This window comes from Amblyomma mixtum, chromosome 4 (assembly GCF_055824585.1).
Source record: "Amblyomma mixtum isolate Tamu chromosome 4, ASM5582458v1, whole genome shotgun sequence".
Lineage (NCBI taxonomy): Eukaryota > Metazoa > Arthropoda > Arachnida > Ixodida > Ixodidae > Amblyomma > Amblyomma mixtum.
In genome coordinates this window covers 98718902-98736476 of record NC_143015.1, presented here as the reverse complement: position 1 = coordinate 98736476, position 17575 = coordinate 98718902, and the positions used below count along the sequence as shown (strand labels likewise).

Genomic DNA, 17575 nt, shown 5'->3' with positions numbered 1-17575 from the left:
TATCGATAGTACTATCGATGGTATGGTATGGAGGTGATGGTATGAGCAACTGACAGGACTCGTCCGTTTTCGCGGCTTACGCGTCACCGAGCTCTGCAGACGTTTCCTATGTAAAGTTGCTGGATAAAATGTTAGCGCGCCAATGTCCTAGTTGCGAAACATGTGTGCGAAAACCATTTCTGCAGCGGTTACGTCAGCAAGCCAGCACAAGGGCTGTTTCTTCTTTCATCGCATCGCATCCCAGTGCACGTTAAAGAACCACAGCTGGCCGAAATTTACCAAGAGACCTCTACTACGGCATCAATCATAGCTTTAGTCTCTTTGGGACATTAAGCCACATGAGGCCGTCAAACCAACCAGGTATCGCAAATATTTTGGTTATATCGGTGGGCAGAAAATGCATAATATCAATATTGTTTCTATCAATAACCTTACCATCGACCGTTTCACTATCGATAGTCTTGCTATCGATAGTGGTTCTGTCGCTAGTAGTACTATCGATAGCAACGATATCGATAATATTATCGATAGTCTACTATCGATGGTAATACTATCGATAGTAGAATCGATATTGATAGTAGTAGTATTGATAGTAGAATCGATAGTATTACTATCGATAGTAGAGTATCAATAATACTGTTGATAGTCTATCGATAGCAGCACTATCGGTAGTTTTTTTACACTATTGATAGTTTCAAAAAACTATCGATACTATCGATAGTGAATTTTCCAATAGTTTTGCATCACTAGACGAGGGCCGAAATCACCTTATGCCTCTGCGAATAATTTGATTTTCCTTTAATTTGTTTCGTTTTGCAAAGTACGGAACACAGCCAGAGAGTCTGGCTGGTGGATGAGATTGAGAAGTTAGCGGGTAGCGGGGACCGGCTGGCTCCAGCTGGCAAAGGGCAGGATTAACTGGATGGATATGAGAGAGGCTTTTCTCCTGCAGTGGACGCAGTTGGGCGTGTGATGATGACGTGAGCTCAAGCATTATCATAATCAGGGATTAGCACATGTCGAAGCGGGCAATGGCGCGAAGCTGCCAACCGCGACACCATATAATGAAAGGAACAGAAACATATAATTAAAAAAGCTCTTATGTCAGCACAGCCCCGTTTTTCATCTTCAATTTCTTTGTCAGCCATTCTGACTCCTATTGTTTGTAGACCAATAGGTGCGTACTGTCTCCGTGCCGATTAGGTTAGGACCGTAACTAAGACAGGTGACCTGGCTCGTAAGGATTATTTCCGGTAGATACGTGCCTTGAACAGCAAAAAACATCTAATTAGCCTTCAAGGCTGCATTCTTGCATCAATGCCGACGTGCTTGTGCATCTTGGCGCAAGTGTTGCTTGCCGGAACGCTGGCACCACTGTTAGGATTGGGGCACCCAACCGATCGCAGCTACTGTTGTGACTGAGGCGTCTTCGGCTGGTGAAGGCCAGGCAAAGAAAAACGACGGCAGGACAAACCACGAAGGGGCTTTAGGTACACTACTTACATGGCAGTAAGATACCGCACTAGGGTCGACAGCATAATGACCTTGCTCAAACGACGGGGAGGCCGAACGCTGCGTGTCTCTTCTTCTGACCTCCGGGTTCGCTTTTATACATTCGGGGGTGGCCGAGGGTATAAAAGCGACATGCCGGCCAGGGCATGTCCTCTGTAGTGCTCTTTGTTCAGTTCTCTTGTTCAGCATTCTAGTTCAGTTCTTTTGTTCAATGCTCTTGTTCAGTTCTCTTGTTCAATGCTCTTGTTCAGTTCTCTTGTTCAATGCTCTTGTTTAGTTCTCTTGTTCAATGCTCTTGTTTAGTTCTCTTGTTCAGTGTTCTTGTTCAGTGCTCTTGTTCAGTGCACTTGTTCAGTACTCTTGTTCACTTTTCCTCAGTTCTCTTGTTCGCATTTTATTTTTTGCTCATACTTCCGAAGAATGAGCAAGTTCGCGCTATTGGGGCCATAGTCTCACCTTCGGGGATACCTGTGCACCATCTTTACCAAAAGTAACCTAACAACGGCGGTGACAGAGGGAAAAGGTGGAAGTCGCATACGGTGAGCTGCGCGCATATACACGTATTTGGGGAGATTTCATCGCCGAGGCAAGAGAAAGAACACCCTTGGAACCTCTGTCCTAGTCTTAATTCTTGCAGGATAGCGCAGGATTCCAAGACATAGTGTCCCTCTCTTGTTTCTACCTGTAATCCAATACGCAAGTTCTTGCCGGTACCCACAATGAATTACGTGTTCCTGTCTGACGTTCAGCATGCTAGTCACCGTTTCAGACCTGGTCTCTCTTCCATCAGTGAATTCATCTTTATGTTCGGGCAACAGTCTTCAGAGGAGAGCGTTCGGAGTCGATACGGTTGTTTGAAATGGGCTGCTTACTCGAAAACTTATCTCAGGACTTCTGTTTTCTGAACTCACTGAATTGGGAAGAGGATGTGGAGGGATGGATGCTCAAAACTGGATGTACACATGCCTCTTGCTTTAAACGACAGTCCTTATACACTTTTCACGAGGTTATGTTAGAGAGAGGGTTGGGAGATTAGTGGTTTACAGTCTTCCCTAATGCACGGCGTGTTTCCCGTGCAGGCTCTGTATTTGCGCGAATAAGCAGCCCTGGGTGATGGCACACGGCTGCCTAAGAAGAGCTCGGACCAGTCCTCTTCCTACGAGCGGCCCTACAGCACTGAGCGTGCATACGAGGGACTTGGAGAGTCAGACGGTAAGCTGACGTCGTTGCCGAGTGGCTGCTGTGAGGAGGACACCCGAAACACGTTTTTGCACGCTGAAGGGCCGTATGCCCCTCTTGTCTTTGAGACATCACCCAATGTTCTCGTCTATCCTCTATCCCAAGTCTCCAACTTTCCTCTGGTCGAAAATGTGTTAAGCTGCAGTGAGATGCGGACTATCTAGGGAGCACGTAGCTTCAAAAGTTTGCAAAAAGGCTTAGTAATAGAGGAATTACAGCCGTCGCTGTCAAGTGGGTTCATTCTAGACCCCTTCAGATTTTCTATTCTGTCATATCGGGTAACTACCGCAAGCGAGATATTCCTAAATTGTCCGATTTTAGCCAGAGGTGCGATGTACTTATTTCAGATCCTGCGTCATCGTCCCGCCTTTCAAGTACACTTTTCTTGGTTTTTTCTACCCGGAATGTTTCCTGAGGCGCTGTCAGTGATGTTTCCATGCTCTGTATGCTTGATTTGCTTCATAACACTCGCTGTTCACAGATGCATTGTCCACCCTTATGATTGGAAAGTCCACTTTTCACTTTGAAATAGGCCCAACCGTTAATGGCTGAATGGAAATATTCCCGGAGAATCACCTGGAGAGTGTGAACACTGGGTTATGATTCACCAGCTTTTCGCACTTAAGACGATGAATATCAACACTGCTATGCGCGCGCTAGTAAATTGTCTCCAAACAGAGTTAGACTATGTCTAACCTCCTGTGAAAGGGGGTTTGCATTGGAGTGCTTTAAAAAGCGAAAATATGCACGAGGTACAGGCACTACGAACCTGGGAGCACTCGTAATACGCTGAATAATTTTTTGACTGCCAAGCGCGTTATTTCTGTGAAGAACCACTAAGTTCGGTGACATCACAATAACTGGGGCAAGTGCACCTCGACGTCACTCGATGCAGGTGGAAGCATATAAAACATGTTCAATTATATTCCACTCAACCACTTGCTAGAATTATCTCCGTGCACCCATGAAATAAATCGTATTGTTTGTTCGTATTCCTAACTTCTTTGCTGTGCCCCTTGAAACAAATGGACATGTTTGTGTCACCTGAAGGCAGCGGTTTGTGGCATTCAACGTTTCTGAGCAACAGCTTAGGGCAGAGTGTATTCTATCCCACAACCTTCAGCAGCGAACGTGACACACATGCCGCATTCTGACGCGCTCACAGACCATCATACTTCTGAATGCTGCTGTCATGCGCTCGTAAGCTTGGACTTTATAAAAAGCAAACGCGGTGGGAGGAAAGACATTAAGGCATGCAGAAAGGTGACATAGAAGCACGGTTGAAGGTCTGTGCCTAAGAAGGTATAGACATAGCATCACCTATACAGCCTTATGAATGGTCTTCGCGGAAACCTATCAGTGTTTTGGACCTGGAGCCACATGGCTTCCTGAATTCAGTTTGCTTTGCCTCAACAGCGGCCGTGCGGTATTACATGCGGGGATTCAACATAGAGATCGTTAAACTCAATTTGCTACGGATGAGAACAGCTCATATGTGCTCAGTGCAACGCTTCTGATCTCGCCGTACACAGTAAACGATATTGCCTCTCTGACATAGGAAACTTCCCTGCTCGGTGAAACCGGCAAGTTCCGAACGCTCTGCTCTTCCAATACCGCTGCAAGGGTACATGACACAAGCGGTTGTATACTAGTACCAGATTCGGTAACGTGGCGAATTTCATTCGAGATGCCGCGAGTCGTGTTTTTTGCAGCGATTCTCACATAGCACAGCGATTTTCCCAACTGAAGACTATAATGAAGTGTTGTAAAACCCAATACCAGGCCTGTGGAAAGCTTGTACCCTTTAGGAAACCCGTTTATACCCGGTGGCACTGCAGATCGAACCCAGCATTTCCCAGAAGCGAGGCGGATGGTCTTTCGGTGCGCTTGTGGATCAACATGTGGATGCCTTAAGTTACGTTCACATAGTGTGCCCCGGTATATTTTAAACCCAAGGCTTAATTTAGCTCGGGATCCCGGTAAAGTAAAAAAAGCTGCATTATACTGAGTAAACATGGATTCGAGAACTGAAATATTTTGCGCACTTCGGCTGTATTTGAAGTTACGAAACCGTGAAGTGTCATCAATGCGTAGTGAAAAACATTATCCAAAAGTTCTACTTGCTCAACATCTGGCGAGTTCTACATAGCATAGACTTGCTCGCGAATCACTTCGTGGTTCGCTCCTCACATATACATTTATTGGCTGTGATCACGTTTTGCCTGCGGCTTTTCTACCTGCTTTCACAGTTGACATGAAACAAAATGTATGGAGGATATGAGAGAGCCGTTAAAGTAGTTAAGGCGGCCTACAATATATGTTGTCTCGAGGAAATTTTTCATAGTCTTGCTACAGGAGTATAAAAATTCCTCGTACAGTGGTTACCGGTTACTCCTTTTTCGCTGCCTTAAATGCAATTTCCTGCCTTCCATTATTGCACATTTAAAGTGTTCAGATCTGGCGAGACAGATACGGTGCTAATCTCTTCATAACCAGTGAACTCAATTCTTCCTTCTATTTAATTTCAGCTCCCGAAGCGGCGCACCACCAACAGCACACAAGTTTTCATCGGCACTGCCCACGTTAACTGTTTTCGCCACTAACCGTTGGTGTAAGCTAGTGATTGGGAGCTCTACCTTCACCCCATGGAGAAATGAAAAAGGCGCGAAAGTCCGCTACTTCCACCCCGCTATTGCAAGTACGGCGTTGTTGCTGGCCGCCGCTGAGTGTACCTGGACTGACCTGACATACCCCTTTTCCTTTCTCGGTGGCAGCTACACAGCCGAAAGAGGGGGAATGTAGAACCTACGACATTTATCGGGGGCACATAACAGGGTCGATGAACTGGCTGAGGCGCATCTTGCAGCTCACTACGAACACCTCTCCTATATGACCCCAGGAAGGGCTATCCTTGGGAAATTTATACCGGGTACACCACCCCTTCTACCACCGAACTTTCGCTCTCTAATGAAATTTTCAAACGTATGTTCATTCCTCTTCATCCCAAAAAATGCACCCAGTGTATCACTAAGGCCAAGGCATTGCATAAACACATATCCCCCTAGTCGTAAACGGTACACGTGGATGCTGCAAAATTCCCCGACAGGGAAGCATTCGCACTTGCGGTCGTAGACAACCACGGACAACCCACGGCCATCTCCCTCAACACCAAACTTTCGACAGAAGCTGAGGAGATGGCCATGACGCCCGCCATAGCCGGCACCGAGGCTGGATATATCCTCAGTGGTTCGAAGCAATCAGTCAGGAACTTCGCTAAGAGAAGGCTTCATGCCCCAGCTCGCTCCATCTTGGCAAGAGCCAAATTATCCGCGGAATGGTTCCAGCTCATACTAGTGCTTGCATATACCTCGAAAGCTCATCAATGTGCTCGAGGATTCGTCAACCGGGCACAGAGCGACCAGTGCCCTTAGTTCAGGAGGGAGTGCCTGGAAACCTACCATGAAATCACCCTCGACTTTCAAAACGATCGACTCGAATACCCACCCCCGCACAAATCCCTCTCCAAAGCAGAGCAAGTTGCCAGGAGTGACAACTTCAAACGGGTATATTAGAAAATATTATATCTAGTCCCTGTTGTATCCTGCGGAATACATTTTTCGCTGCACTCTCTGCAATCATTCTCAATCAAAGCTCAGTCAAATCCTATTCGAACCCGGAGGTACAATTCCAGGTAGTGGGTTGGGCCCTGGAGGTAGCAATGAAGCTTGGACTTCAAGCCATTTAGCTCTGTCGAGAGGGCCCATGCGCTCTATAAACCTTATCCCTAACCCCTGCCTTCTTTTTCTGATGACAAAACTTTCCTCCTGCTCCTCTTCCTATCAGACCCACTGAGTACCATATGAGCTCTGGAATGAAAAAGTGGTGTAACCATGCCCCCCCCCCCCCCCCCCCCCCATACACACACTTTCTCTGTCCACCTTCACTGCCTGTTCAACAACCATAGTGTGATGTGAAGTTTTCTCTTTAATCACACAGCTGCGAAGTTGTCGCATACTCAACTTAGCCACGCCAAATTCGTGCAACGCCTACCAGCACGGGGGAGTTGTTACTAGTGGCGTGATCGCCATAATGTATAGCTGTTAATGTACGCTCCAGAGATGCTGCGTATTCCCCATTCTTGACTGCACAGAGAGAGGGTCTGCGATAAATAAGCACGCAATGCGTTAGTCTTCCTTCGTTTTCTGACTAAAAAATTCGCATGCACACACTACTGCTTTGAAAGCCCGCGGTGAAGCAGAGTAGTCAATTATTTTTTGACCTAGGGATCATATCGGTGCTGGTATACCTATTGATGCTGGTCTACATGGAACATTCAGCAACTTATCTACTGTGCACTAATCAGTCACCAATGCCACACGGGAAAGAGAATCAGTATCGTGTTTTCATGAAACAGCACATGCTGTCGATGGTTATTAGTAAGGCGGTGAAGGGCAGTTTGGCTTCTTGCGGTTCAATCCCTGGCACTTTACTGCGATATCTTGTCATTTTTCTTCATTTTCTAAAATTAGTGGTTGTTTTCACAGATACCTTCTTTCTCTTAACCAGGGGCAAAGCCACTGCTGGTGTCGGACAAAGGACTGCAGTCGGCCGACTAACCTGAAGTGCCTTCGTCAAGTGGGTGCAAGTCGCTTCGCCGACAGCCAGACCCGCCTCCTCATTGGGTGATGAGGCGGGAGGGAACTATCTCGGGTGAGGGAAGTTTCAACTGTGTGTAGCTGTGTGCAGTGTGTAGCTAACTGTGAACTACGCTTCGAAGACGCTGGGGCTTCGATAGGACCTGCCTTTTACATATTGCCACGTATCATTCTAGTGTTTGTTCGTTCACGCTCAAGGCTGCAGGAAAGGGTTGTTATCACTTTTGTTCGTGACGCGAGAAGCGACCACACTAATCTCGATTGATCGCAGCCATGAAAGGCTGCATCTAGATTTTTCCAGATTACTTTAGATGATCTTGTCCTGTTATCTGGAAGTTTCCTTGCCGGATTTAAATTGAGCGATGCCTCGAGCGGCGGACATTCGTAGTTCGATGATTGACGAGCACGCTTGTTGCTTACGCCGCCACCCAGTGATTCAGTTCTTTTGCGGGCGCAAGTCAGCCCAAATATTCGTTTGCAAGCCTTTCTGGTGTCTTCCTGACCGCTGGACTGCCGTCACTACAACGTGACAATATTTACTGTTAATATTTAAAGCATTTACGGCCGAACTATAGTTTCGCAGGCGTCACATGATGCACGCAGATTTGTTCATTTATAAACGTAGTTAGCCACCGCAGTAGATGAGTGGTTATGGCGCTCGGCTACTTACTCGAAAGAGACTGGCTAGATCACGGCTGCGGAGAATTTCGCCTCCACCGAAATTCTAGAGGCCCGTGTACTGTGCGATGTCAGCGCACACTAGACAAACCCAGGTGCTGAAAATTTTCGGAGCCCTTCACTACAGCGACCCTCGCAGCCGGAGTCTCTTTGGGTGGTTAAATTCCTCTGAAACCAAAATCATTAACGTAGTTATTTCTTTAGTGTAAGCAGACATGCATTTGCGTTCAACAAACAGTCAACACTTGTTCCCTACTAAATCCGAAATTTCATGAAATTCCTTCTGTTCCACCTTCTGTGCCATGAAAGACACTGGCTCTGGGTCCATTGTACGCAGTGTCGGAGGTGACAGCACCCAGTCCTGGTGCCGTCAGCGCACCCGACCGAGTCGTGTGGAACATCTGCATCGCGTGTGGACTCGAATCCGAGCCTCATTGCTGCCTTCGCTACACTACGTCGGGGTAAGAAATCTTTGGCAATAAAGTTAGTTCTAGTTGTGTTCTTTCTACTTTGATGATCCAGAATGTTTTATAAAACAGAAAACTCTGGCTGGGTCGCATGTGCAAGCAATTTAATTGTACGCAGCGTTGGGCACGAACGACAATCTCGACTTTGTAGTTAAAAACATTCATTAGGAATAAGGGGTTTAGGAGAGGGAAATAGGTCGTCTCCCGCCAGGGCACATTGATTTTGAAGGTGATCGTGCTTGGGCCACCACGGACCATTAGCCCCATACGGAAGCTGTAATATGCACCATGGCGATAGCTCATAAGGTGAAGGGAAGAAACCATGAGCGGTGGCGGTTAGGGACATAGTCAAGCCCCGGCCGACGGACTCCCCATCTCTTTACCAGGTGTGGAGCTCCGAAACGTTCTTGTGTCTATCGGGGTGAAGCACAAGTGACAGAATACGAACCCTTACCCATGTCCTTCCCATGTCCCTTCCCATGTCGTAGTGTCTGTGGCGGAAGGTGTTTTAAAGAAAGTGTGCAATAAAAAAGGCCAGGATAACCAAGAAGCCATGAGTAAGAAAAGAAAAGTTGCCGTCATTCCTTATTTTCATAAGCTTTCTCATAATGTAAAAAAATAGCGCAACGTTCGGGAGCCAGAGTGGTTTTTTGGGCGCCTAAGAAGTAAAGACATCTGTGTACGAAACATTTCAAAAAATCTAAAAAGGGTGTTGGTTGTACGAAAGAACACAGGAAAAAGTTTGTTAATTGTATTGGAAATGTCATTTATCAGATTCATCTCTCCTGTGGTAAGCAGTGTGTAGGGCAAACCGGCAGATGCCTGAATGATAGGCTTCGAGAGCATGGGCGTGATGTAGATGATATGCGTGGAAAAGGGTTGTCAGCCGACTGCCGTGAGTGTCATTCCATACCGCTTCTTGAACAATGCATTGTTTTAAAAGTGCACATTAACCGGTTGACAGGAGAAATCATAAAAGCGGAATGGATATCACTTTTGAAAGATGATTGTGTTAGTACACCCTCTGTTTCTTTGGTGGCAAAAGAGCTCGCATATCTGGCTGATACGCTTTGCTAGCGCATGGTGTGACGGTGTGTTAGTCTTGATGTCGATATAAAAACCACCTTGCCTTTCCAAAATAAACCAGTGTTGGAAGTTAGACAGTCTGTCTTTCTGTGTCCGTGTTTCTTTGCACCACGTTTTTACCTTTCAAATATGAACCAACAAGCCCAAGCATATACCCTACAGGAACCCTTAATCCATACATGCAAGGAGACCAGAGGCAAGGAGACCTGTTCCAAATATGCCCAAACCAAGCATGACAGACAGCTGCAAGCAACTGTAACAAAATGTGCACACTGCAAAGGTACGCACGCAGCCTACTCGCGAATCTGAAATTTCATTCAGGCAATTCAGGCAACTGCCCAGGCCGAGCCATCCACATCTCTGACTACCGTAGCCAAGGCTGCCCTGCCATCTCAAAAGAAAGGCTCGCTCACGTCTGAGCCGGCACGCCGCACAGCTTTTCCCAATCGGGAGGAGCCACAACTTCGTACCCACGCGGGTTCCCCGCGAAAATCCAGCGCCTCCTCCGAGGCGGTGGATGTGCCTAGTAGCTCGGCTTCGCAGAAGCGGTGGCGCAACTCCCTTGAGCAAAGAAAGGGAGAAAAAATGCCAGTAACAGGCCTCCACAAAACCGAGGCCATAGGCTTTTAAATACATCCCCGAAATGCATCAGATGTGGCATTCCTAATACACTGTAATTGTAGACAGGTTAAAAAACTACAGTGACGTAAAGGATATTCTGGCTTTATATTCCCCAGTTGTTTTCGCGTAAAACTCCAGTGACGTAAAGGCTATTCTGGCTTTATATTCCCCAGTTGTTTTCGCGTCTCCAGGAGACAAGCATAGGATCAAAACAAAAATATTTTAGTCTTTCGGCACGACCGAGAGCAAGCAAATAGGCTCTCTGAAGTTACAGCCATAGTCGCCCAAAGTAGTGTGGCCACTCGTGAAGTCAGACTTCAGACTACATTTCAAGCAGGCACTATTGTACATTTTGAAACAATTACATTATGTTCCGTACATCTTCAGCCACACCAGACAGTAACACTCCATCACTTAGAAAAACTTTTAAAACAATTACCAGAGCCATACCTCCAAGACAGTCAATCCAATTTGTAGGGTAGCGAACACACGTATCCGCCGCGGAGACTCTGTAGCCTTGGCGTTCTACTCCTGATCCCAATACGTCGCTGCCTCGAGTCCTGGATACGGCGGCCGTTTGCTGTTTCACGTAAGCGAACGCTGAAGGACCCCACTAAGAGACACCAGGTGATCTGAATTCGTGGCATACAACAGAGTCGTCCCTCGTCGTCCATATCTTATTTCGGGACGTTGAGCGGCACAATTTGTTTTATTTCATTTTTGTGACATTCTGCGGTGACGGATAATTTCTCTGGTATTGCGCAGACAATAATTAATTCGGGCTGATTCTTGAAACCTAGTTTTTCTGACATTGCAGTGTACTGTGCTCAAAAATGATTCTCCATTCGCAGCCGTGCCAGAGGTGGAAACGAGAATTCGACCCGGAGTACTCGCTGCGTGTCTCTGGAGTCGACGCCACGACCAGTTCCTGACAGCTCAGGCTCCAGTACCATTGTCCTGTGAGTAATTGCTGTTGAGCGGTTGGGGCCAACCTTGTAGTACTGCACAGGTGAAAACGTTGGATACTTCTCGAGCATAAAATTACCAAGAATGTGTAATTTCAACTGAGACAAAATGGGACATCCCATGTGCGCTAATGTAATGTTAGTAAGCAATAGACTGGAGGCCTCCACTGCTTTGTCCATTATGCCATACGAGCTCCTTTGGAGCACCCAACATAACACTCCATACCATGTCAAAAAACGTACTGCTCGAAATAACCTCCCTCCTCTCCCCCCCCCCCCCCCAACCCCCCAAAAAAATGGCGCGGTGTCAACCAGTCAGCATAAAAAGATCTTCATCTTAGACTAAAATATACACAATATATACTAGAATATATACTAGAATATACAAATAGCAAGGATTGCAATCAACGTATGTTCTGGAATGTACTCATGCACGGACATTTTTTTTTTGCTAACAAAAGATGTAACGTAATAGCAACCGATCGCTTCTCTGTAATTCTTCAGTTACTTTTCATAGACAGTAATTGATCACTGATGTCAGTTACATATCTGATGAAGCAATTGTAATTGGTTACTTTCCTTTGTAACATGTACAAGAGAGTTTGGTACAGCCACAAGCGATAGTTGGCAGAATCTTCAGAACACAGTTTGTTGGTTACATTTTGTAGGCTTTCTATTCCACAAAACCTTTGAAAACTCAAGCCACTCTGGCTCATAGGTTATGGTGCTCGGTTCTTGACCCTAAAAACGTGAATTCGATCCCGGCCGTATCGGTCACATCTCAGTCGAGGCGACATTCTTGAGGCCCGTGTACTATGCCATGTCAGTGCACACTAAGGAACTCCGGGTTGTGTCAATTCTGACAACGCCCCATACATTTATTCTTATATTACGTGTCATGGAACCGGATTCTACACACTTGACTAGTCTTAAACCGACTTCACAGTGTCTTGCGCCATTAAAACCTCGAATCATCATCAATTCAAATTTGTGTGAAGGGAAATTTTACGATCTGCTTACACATTGAAAAGTGGAATATATTAGCAAAGTATGCGTTATATTTGCGCGAAAAGAAATGGGTTCTTCCTATTCCTTGGCCTTTTTAGGCATGAGAACATTGTTGGTGTGCGTCGAAATTTCTGGAGCCCTTCACTACGGCGTCCTTTATAGCCTGAGTCGCCTTGGGATGTTAAACGCGCATTAAAATTTGGACCACCCTCACGAGAGTACGGGCATTCCTGCATTTTCCACACTCCTCATCGTCTACATTCAGTGGCAGTGTTCTAGCCGTTCCTAATGCTTTGTTATATATATGCGCCTATAATCTGTTCACACCGTCACCTTTCTAAGCCTTTCACTACCCCAAACCCTGGTTTCTGTGCATATGATTACGGCTGGCATTCAGCTTTCCGCCTTGTATCATAAACAACACTCTCGCCCTGCCCCCTCTTCGTCTCTATCATGGTTGCCTGAGTGCGCCCTCTTCTTACCTTTGAGCCCTTCACTACGGTGTCCCACATAGCCTGATTCACTTTGGGATGCTAAACCCCATAAACTGTCCTACCTTTCTCAACCGTGATTCTTTTCAACGGTGTTTGGCGACTACCTTTGAGCCTTTCTCTCTCTGAAGAAAAAATTTGCTTTTATCGCACAACTGTGCAGGAGACGGATTCCGACTCCGCGGCAACCAGATGCAACGACTTGCAGGAAGTGCCAGGACCAGACTTACCTTGCTGCCATATCGTTCACGATAACTTTTCAAAAGGTGAGCTCCCGGTAACGTGTATTTTGTAGAAAAAGTATTTGCCATCACACCTCTACATATTTCAGCCGTATAATCTGCAGTAGGCAGTCATTTCCTCTACCCTACCGATCAGATCAACAGGACACAGTCGGAAAAAAAAAAACGTGTTGCTTGACATGTAACTGCTGGTTCACCGACACTGACCCGCCGACAATCACCTCTGGAATGGCGAATGTATCCTCCGTGGAAGGGTGACGTTCGTGATGTGTTGAAAGCTTTAGTTAAAGGCATTGCTCCAGTGCACGCCAGACAAGCTTTATCAGTTTACACAAACTTTCTTTTCTTCAATGTTTCCAACTATTTCAACTGCTGTGGAACACCCCATAATCATTGACATCTGTGTACGTAACAGCAAGCACTTGTGCTTTGCAAACGAAGAGCCCTAAAGCATGTGCAGAGGTATTTATGCTCCATTTCCTCACCGTACATAGATAAATTCTATATATTTGTCACGGAGAGCTTTCCATACTCGAGGATAATATTATTCTGCGGTAACTGCAGGATTGGCGCTTGTTTAAAGGCTGCATTTACACACTCAAAAAGAAATCATTATAGCTAAGGAACACACCGCAAACAAGTCAAAGGCCTCTGATGTTTTGAACGTCTTTGCAAGACTGCTTAATGAACCGCTGGATTGCGAACAGGATAAAGGAAAATGATCGCAGATGTGGTTAACTTTTAAGGAAATACTTGCACTCAAGCCTTCGTTGTCGTATAAGGCACGGTCTTCAAGGCAGCTGCTCCTCAATACATTGTTCGTGGCTCTCAACCGTCATGCTGCAATTGAGGATCGATGATCTTTTTGGCAGGTAATCTCGACTTTGTCCTCACCCGCAGTGCTCTCGCCTGAGGGGTCGATTGTTTGTTGGCCTGCACCTGCTCTGCACTTTGAAGGTTCGGAATACGGGCAGGGAATTAGGCGAGTTTTTTGGAACACCGACTCATGGTATCCTTGATTTCTGGCACTCAATACAATGTCCTTACAAGACAATGAACGCCAATCGGATTCGAGGCCCACGGCGGGAGGTGACACCAAACCCTCCTCCCACCCCCAGTGCGCTATCTTGCCCTCAGAGTTAGCCGCGAATCCGAACACCCCACATTCTGTGTGGTCATCGGGAGCAGTGTGCAATTAGAGGCCCTACACGGGGTACTTCGCTAACCGCCAGAAATCTCCAATTATAGACGAATCTCCTCTCTACGGCTCTGCATCTTAGTCCAACTTATTGTTTTGTTCCTCTGCAGCGGCCTACCGCTAGCAAATGTATTACTAGTGCCGCCACCTTTCATTACTTCACCCCTCGTCTACCTTTCTGATCTGTTGTTTAACTCTTGTACATTGCCCATTCTCAACACTGGGTGCTCAATCCATGTTACTAACTAATGCAAGTAGTTCCCATCATTGATAAAAATGTTTTTTATTGACTGTTTGAAACCAGACCATTTAATGCAGCAGGAATTAAAAAGGTATTGCAAAAACTGCATCCTTTCCCAGTCCTTACATAATGTATTAAGAACTTAACAGCCTGAGTTGACTCGACTTGTAACTGGCTTGAAACTGGCCCGTACGCTGCTGCAACGTTTGTGTTATTACCTGCAACTTCCTTGCAGTGCAGTGATGGAGGCTCAAATAAGATTCTCTTTGTGCAGTCTGGCCGATGTCGAGTGGAACACCTGCATCGCGTATGGCATAAAGCCAGGTGCACAACTGGTGGCCTGGGTCGGTGGACACCTCAATCGCGCTTTCAGGTACGTGGCGGGGGTGTTCACCTGCAAAATGCAGCGCTTTCGTGTAATATTTCGTGCTCAGCAATGCTGAACTGTCAGCCAATTTGTTTTTTCGCTGGAGACGACAAGTGAGTGATTTTGGACAACTCAGTGTTATCCGGAATGTATTGGGGCTCAGGAACTAATCTTACCTTGCCTTTGGCCGAGTTTACGGTGCGGTCTTAATCCCCAATTAGCTATAAAACTACACAGAATCAAAGTCAGTTTTCTTCCAGGGACCTTGTAATGCATCATCACAAACAGGCCTCCATGTGAAACCTCCGGCTCCATAACTACGAACTTCTTGCCTCGCAGTCCGAGTTGCTCTTATGTGTGAAGCATATACAGTGTGTAAGAGCTTTTTTTTCGCCGTAGCGTTGTCAGCGCTGTAGTGAATGAGAATACTGCTAAGACAGCTGATTAAGTAATATTCAATAGTAAATTTCTTAACTATGCACTTTTATTACCTCTTCTTTTCTTTTGGCAAACTCTTACAAGCTGGTTCAATTCTGGCTGCGGTGGTCGCATTTCGATGGACGAGAAATGCTAGAGGCCCGTGTACTGTGCGATGTGAGTGTTAATTAAATAACCCCAAATTTTCGAAATTTCCGGACAATTTCAGTACGGCGTCCGTCACAGGCTGAGTCGCTTTGGTACATTAAAGCTCCATAAACCAAAAACCAAACGATGTCAATTTTTAGGCTTTCTGATATCCCATTCCAGTCTGCCCTACAGTGAAACTAGTTCTTATCTAGTACACGCACCAATTAGCGACTATGAGCCACGGCTCTAGATAATTTTGATATCGTTGTTTAATGCATGTACATAAAAACAGGCCTATTTGGGCTTCTTCACTTAGACCACTCCGGTGTGGCTCGTAGCCTTGCTGTGCCTCTCATACATGCAAAGATCACTACTGGGTGCGTCGTTTTGCTTCAGCGCAATTCTCTGGGACCAACCAAATGAATTCTGGATGCATTCTCTTGCCGATTCCGTGCATGTCTAGGGACAGTCCGTTTCTAGAGGCCCGTATACTGGGTGATATCAGTGCACATTAAATCACCCCAATTGGTCAAAGTTTCTGAAGCCCTTCACTGCGGTGTTCCTCATAGCCTGAGTCGCTTTGGGACGTTAAACCCCTGTAAACCATAAACCTAAGGATAGTCCGTCGACCACCTTTCTCACAGTAACCGCCCACTAAATGCCTTGAGTGACTGCTAGCAAAAGCCATCTAGAAGATTTGAAAGCTTGTCCATAGCGTCGCAGCATCATATCGTGGATCACAAAAAAGGGAGTAATTCGTTGGAGGGACGGTCTGTTTGGAAGAATTGGTATTTGGTCACTTGTAATTTGACGGATCAGAGCAGAGCCGCCTCTTGAGCTGGATTTTTCGTGTGAGATATTATGGCCGTGAGCACGTGGAAAGTTGTTTCTTGAATTGGTGACAAGATCGCAGCAGCATTATACTTAATAATTGTCTCCAACCCCTATAGCTACTCACCTTCATGGTGAATAGAATAGACTGAGCCTCCTACCACTACCCCGAAAGGCCAGGATACTCTCAACTTTTTAATAAACTTCTACCTTTAGAAACAGAGCAACGTGAGTGCAATGATATAACGAGACGGAGTGCAGTTTACTCAGACTTTGTGTTGTGTTCTCCTCTGTTGTTTCAACCATAAAATGTAGAACTTGTACGTGCCATAATTTGTAACTACGTTACAACGCTAAGGAGCCCAACCTGGATCGTATGTTGGAAGGCTGAGCATGTGTTGGCCATGGAGATGCTGCGATAAGTTCTATCCCTTGCTTGTTTACTGCAATATCTTGCTGACCCTTTTCTGTCCATAAAGTTCTATGTTTAATTTTACAGCAGTGAAGCCGAAAGAACCACCTGCAAGGCGAGAACGAGTCTTGATGAAGAACCGCGGCAGCGCATATACTCTGAAGCGCATTCATGACGTGGGTGCAAAGGAGGTCGCCGACAGCCAGACCCGCCTTCACATAACAGTGACACTGGGGGCGGGTAGAGAGCGCTGTCACCGGTGAGGAAATGTTCCACCAGAGAAGAGCACTTAGCTTTTCCCTAGGATCCATCGTTGTCGTATTAGACAACCACTAAGACAGTGTTTTGTATCTAAATTCATAGCTGTGCTATAATGCTAAAGTTAAATATGAAGCTATTCATGCTTTACTTTATTGCATGCGATACCATCAGCACCAATGTGCCACGTAAGTAATTTACGGAGAAAGTCCTCCTACGGAAGAATAGCCATGGTCAGGGCTGAAACAAAGATGTATTTCGGCAGCTCCGGAAGTTTCACGGCCTTTTAAAACAAGAGCAATAGTGACAGACCGCAAAACACATCTGCCTTCCATGGTGTCGAGAAAACAGCCTTGTGTAAAAGCTGCATCGCAATGCATGTCGTTTTCCGTACAGGCTAGTCGAACTGATCGTGACAGCTGAAAATTGAGGGAAAATTAAATTATTAAACCGCGCCAGGTTGCCCACGTCCTCATTCTAGTGTGTAATTTTTAGAGCTATAGAGTTCTTGGGTACGTAGTTCTCGGTAAACGCACTGGTGTCGTACAGACATGTAGGCCCAAGATTAGGTGCTCCTTCTAATGTGCCGCCTGGGATCACGTGGTGAAGTTTGCTCCTGCAGGTTCCCTGAGGATGTATTCTTGATTCTTTAGATAGCAAGTCATGAAGACCTCGTGCTGTTTGGTACACGCCTACCATTGCTTGCGCACCTGCTGGTTTAAACTCGTGTTGTCTTC

General features: G+C 46.1%; 1 protein-coding gene across 1 annotated transcript; it reads left to right on the top strand.

Annotated features, from left to right (window-relative positions):
* Positions 1-2612: 2612 nt before the first annotated feature.
* LOC149347570 (uncharacterized) lies at positions 2613-17469 on the top strand. Its single transcript, XM_089541605.1, has 7 exons — positions 2613-2724; positions 7318-7461; positions 8422-8545; positions 11110-11217; positions 12886-12988; positions 14678-14776; positions 17461-17469. The coding sequence occupies exons 2-7, from the start codon at positions 7437-7439 to the stop codon at positions 17467-17469; spliced, it is 468 nt and encodes a 155-aa protein (XP_089397731.1). The 5' UTR covers positions 2613-2724; positions 7318-7436.
* The last annotated feature ends 106 nt before the right edge of the window (positions 17470-17575 follow it).

Coding starts and splice junctions, on each gene's coding strand:
- LOC149347570 (XM_089541605.1), top strand. CDS start 7,437: ATGAGGCGGGAGGGAACTATCTCGG. Junction 7,462..8,421: donor GCGGGAGGGAACTATCTCGG/GTGAGGGAAGTT, acceptor CATTGTACGCAG/TGTCGGAGGTGACAGCACCC. Junction 8,546..11,109: donor CTTCGCTACACTACGTCGGG/GTAAGAAATCTT, acceptor CTCCATTCGCAG/CCGTGCCAGAGGTGGAAACG.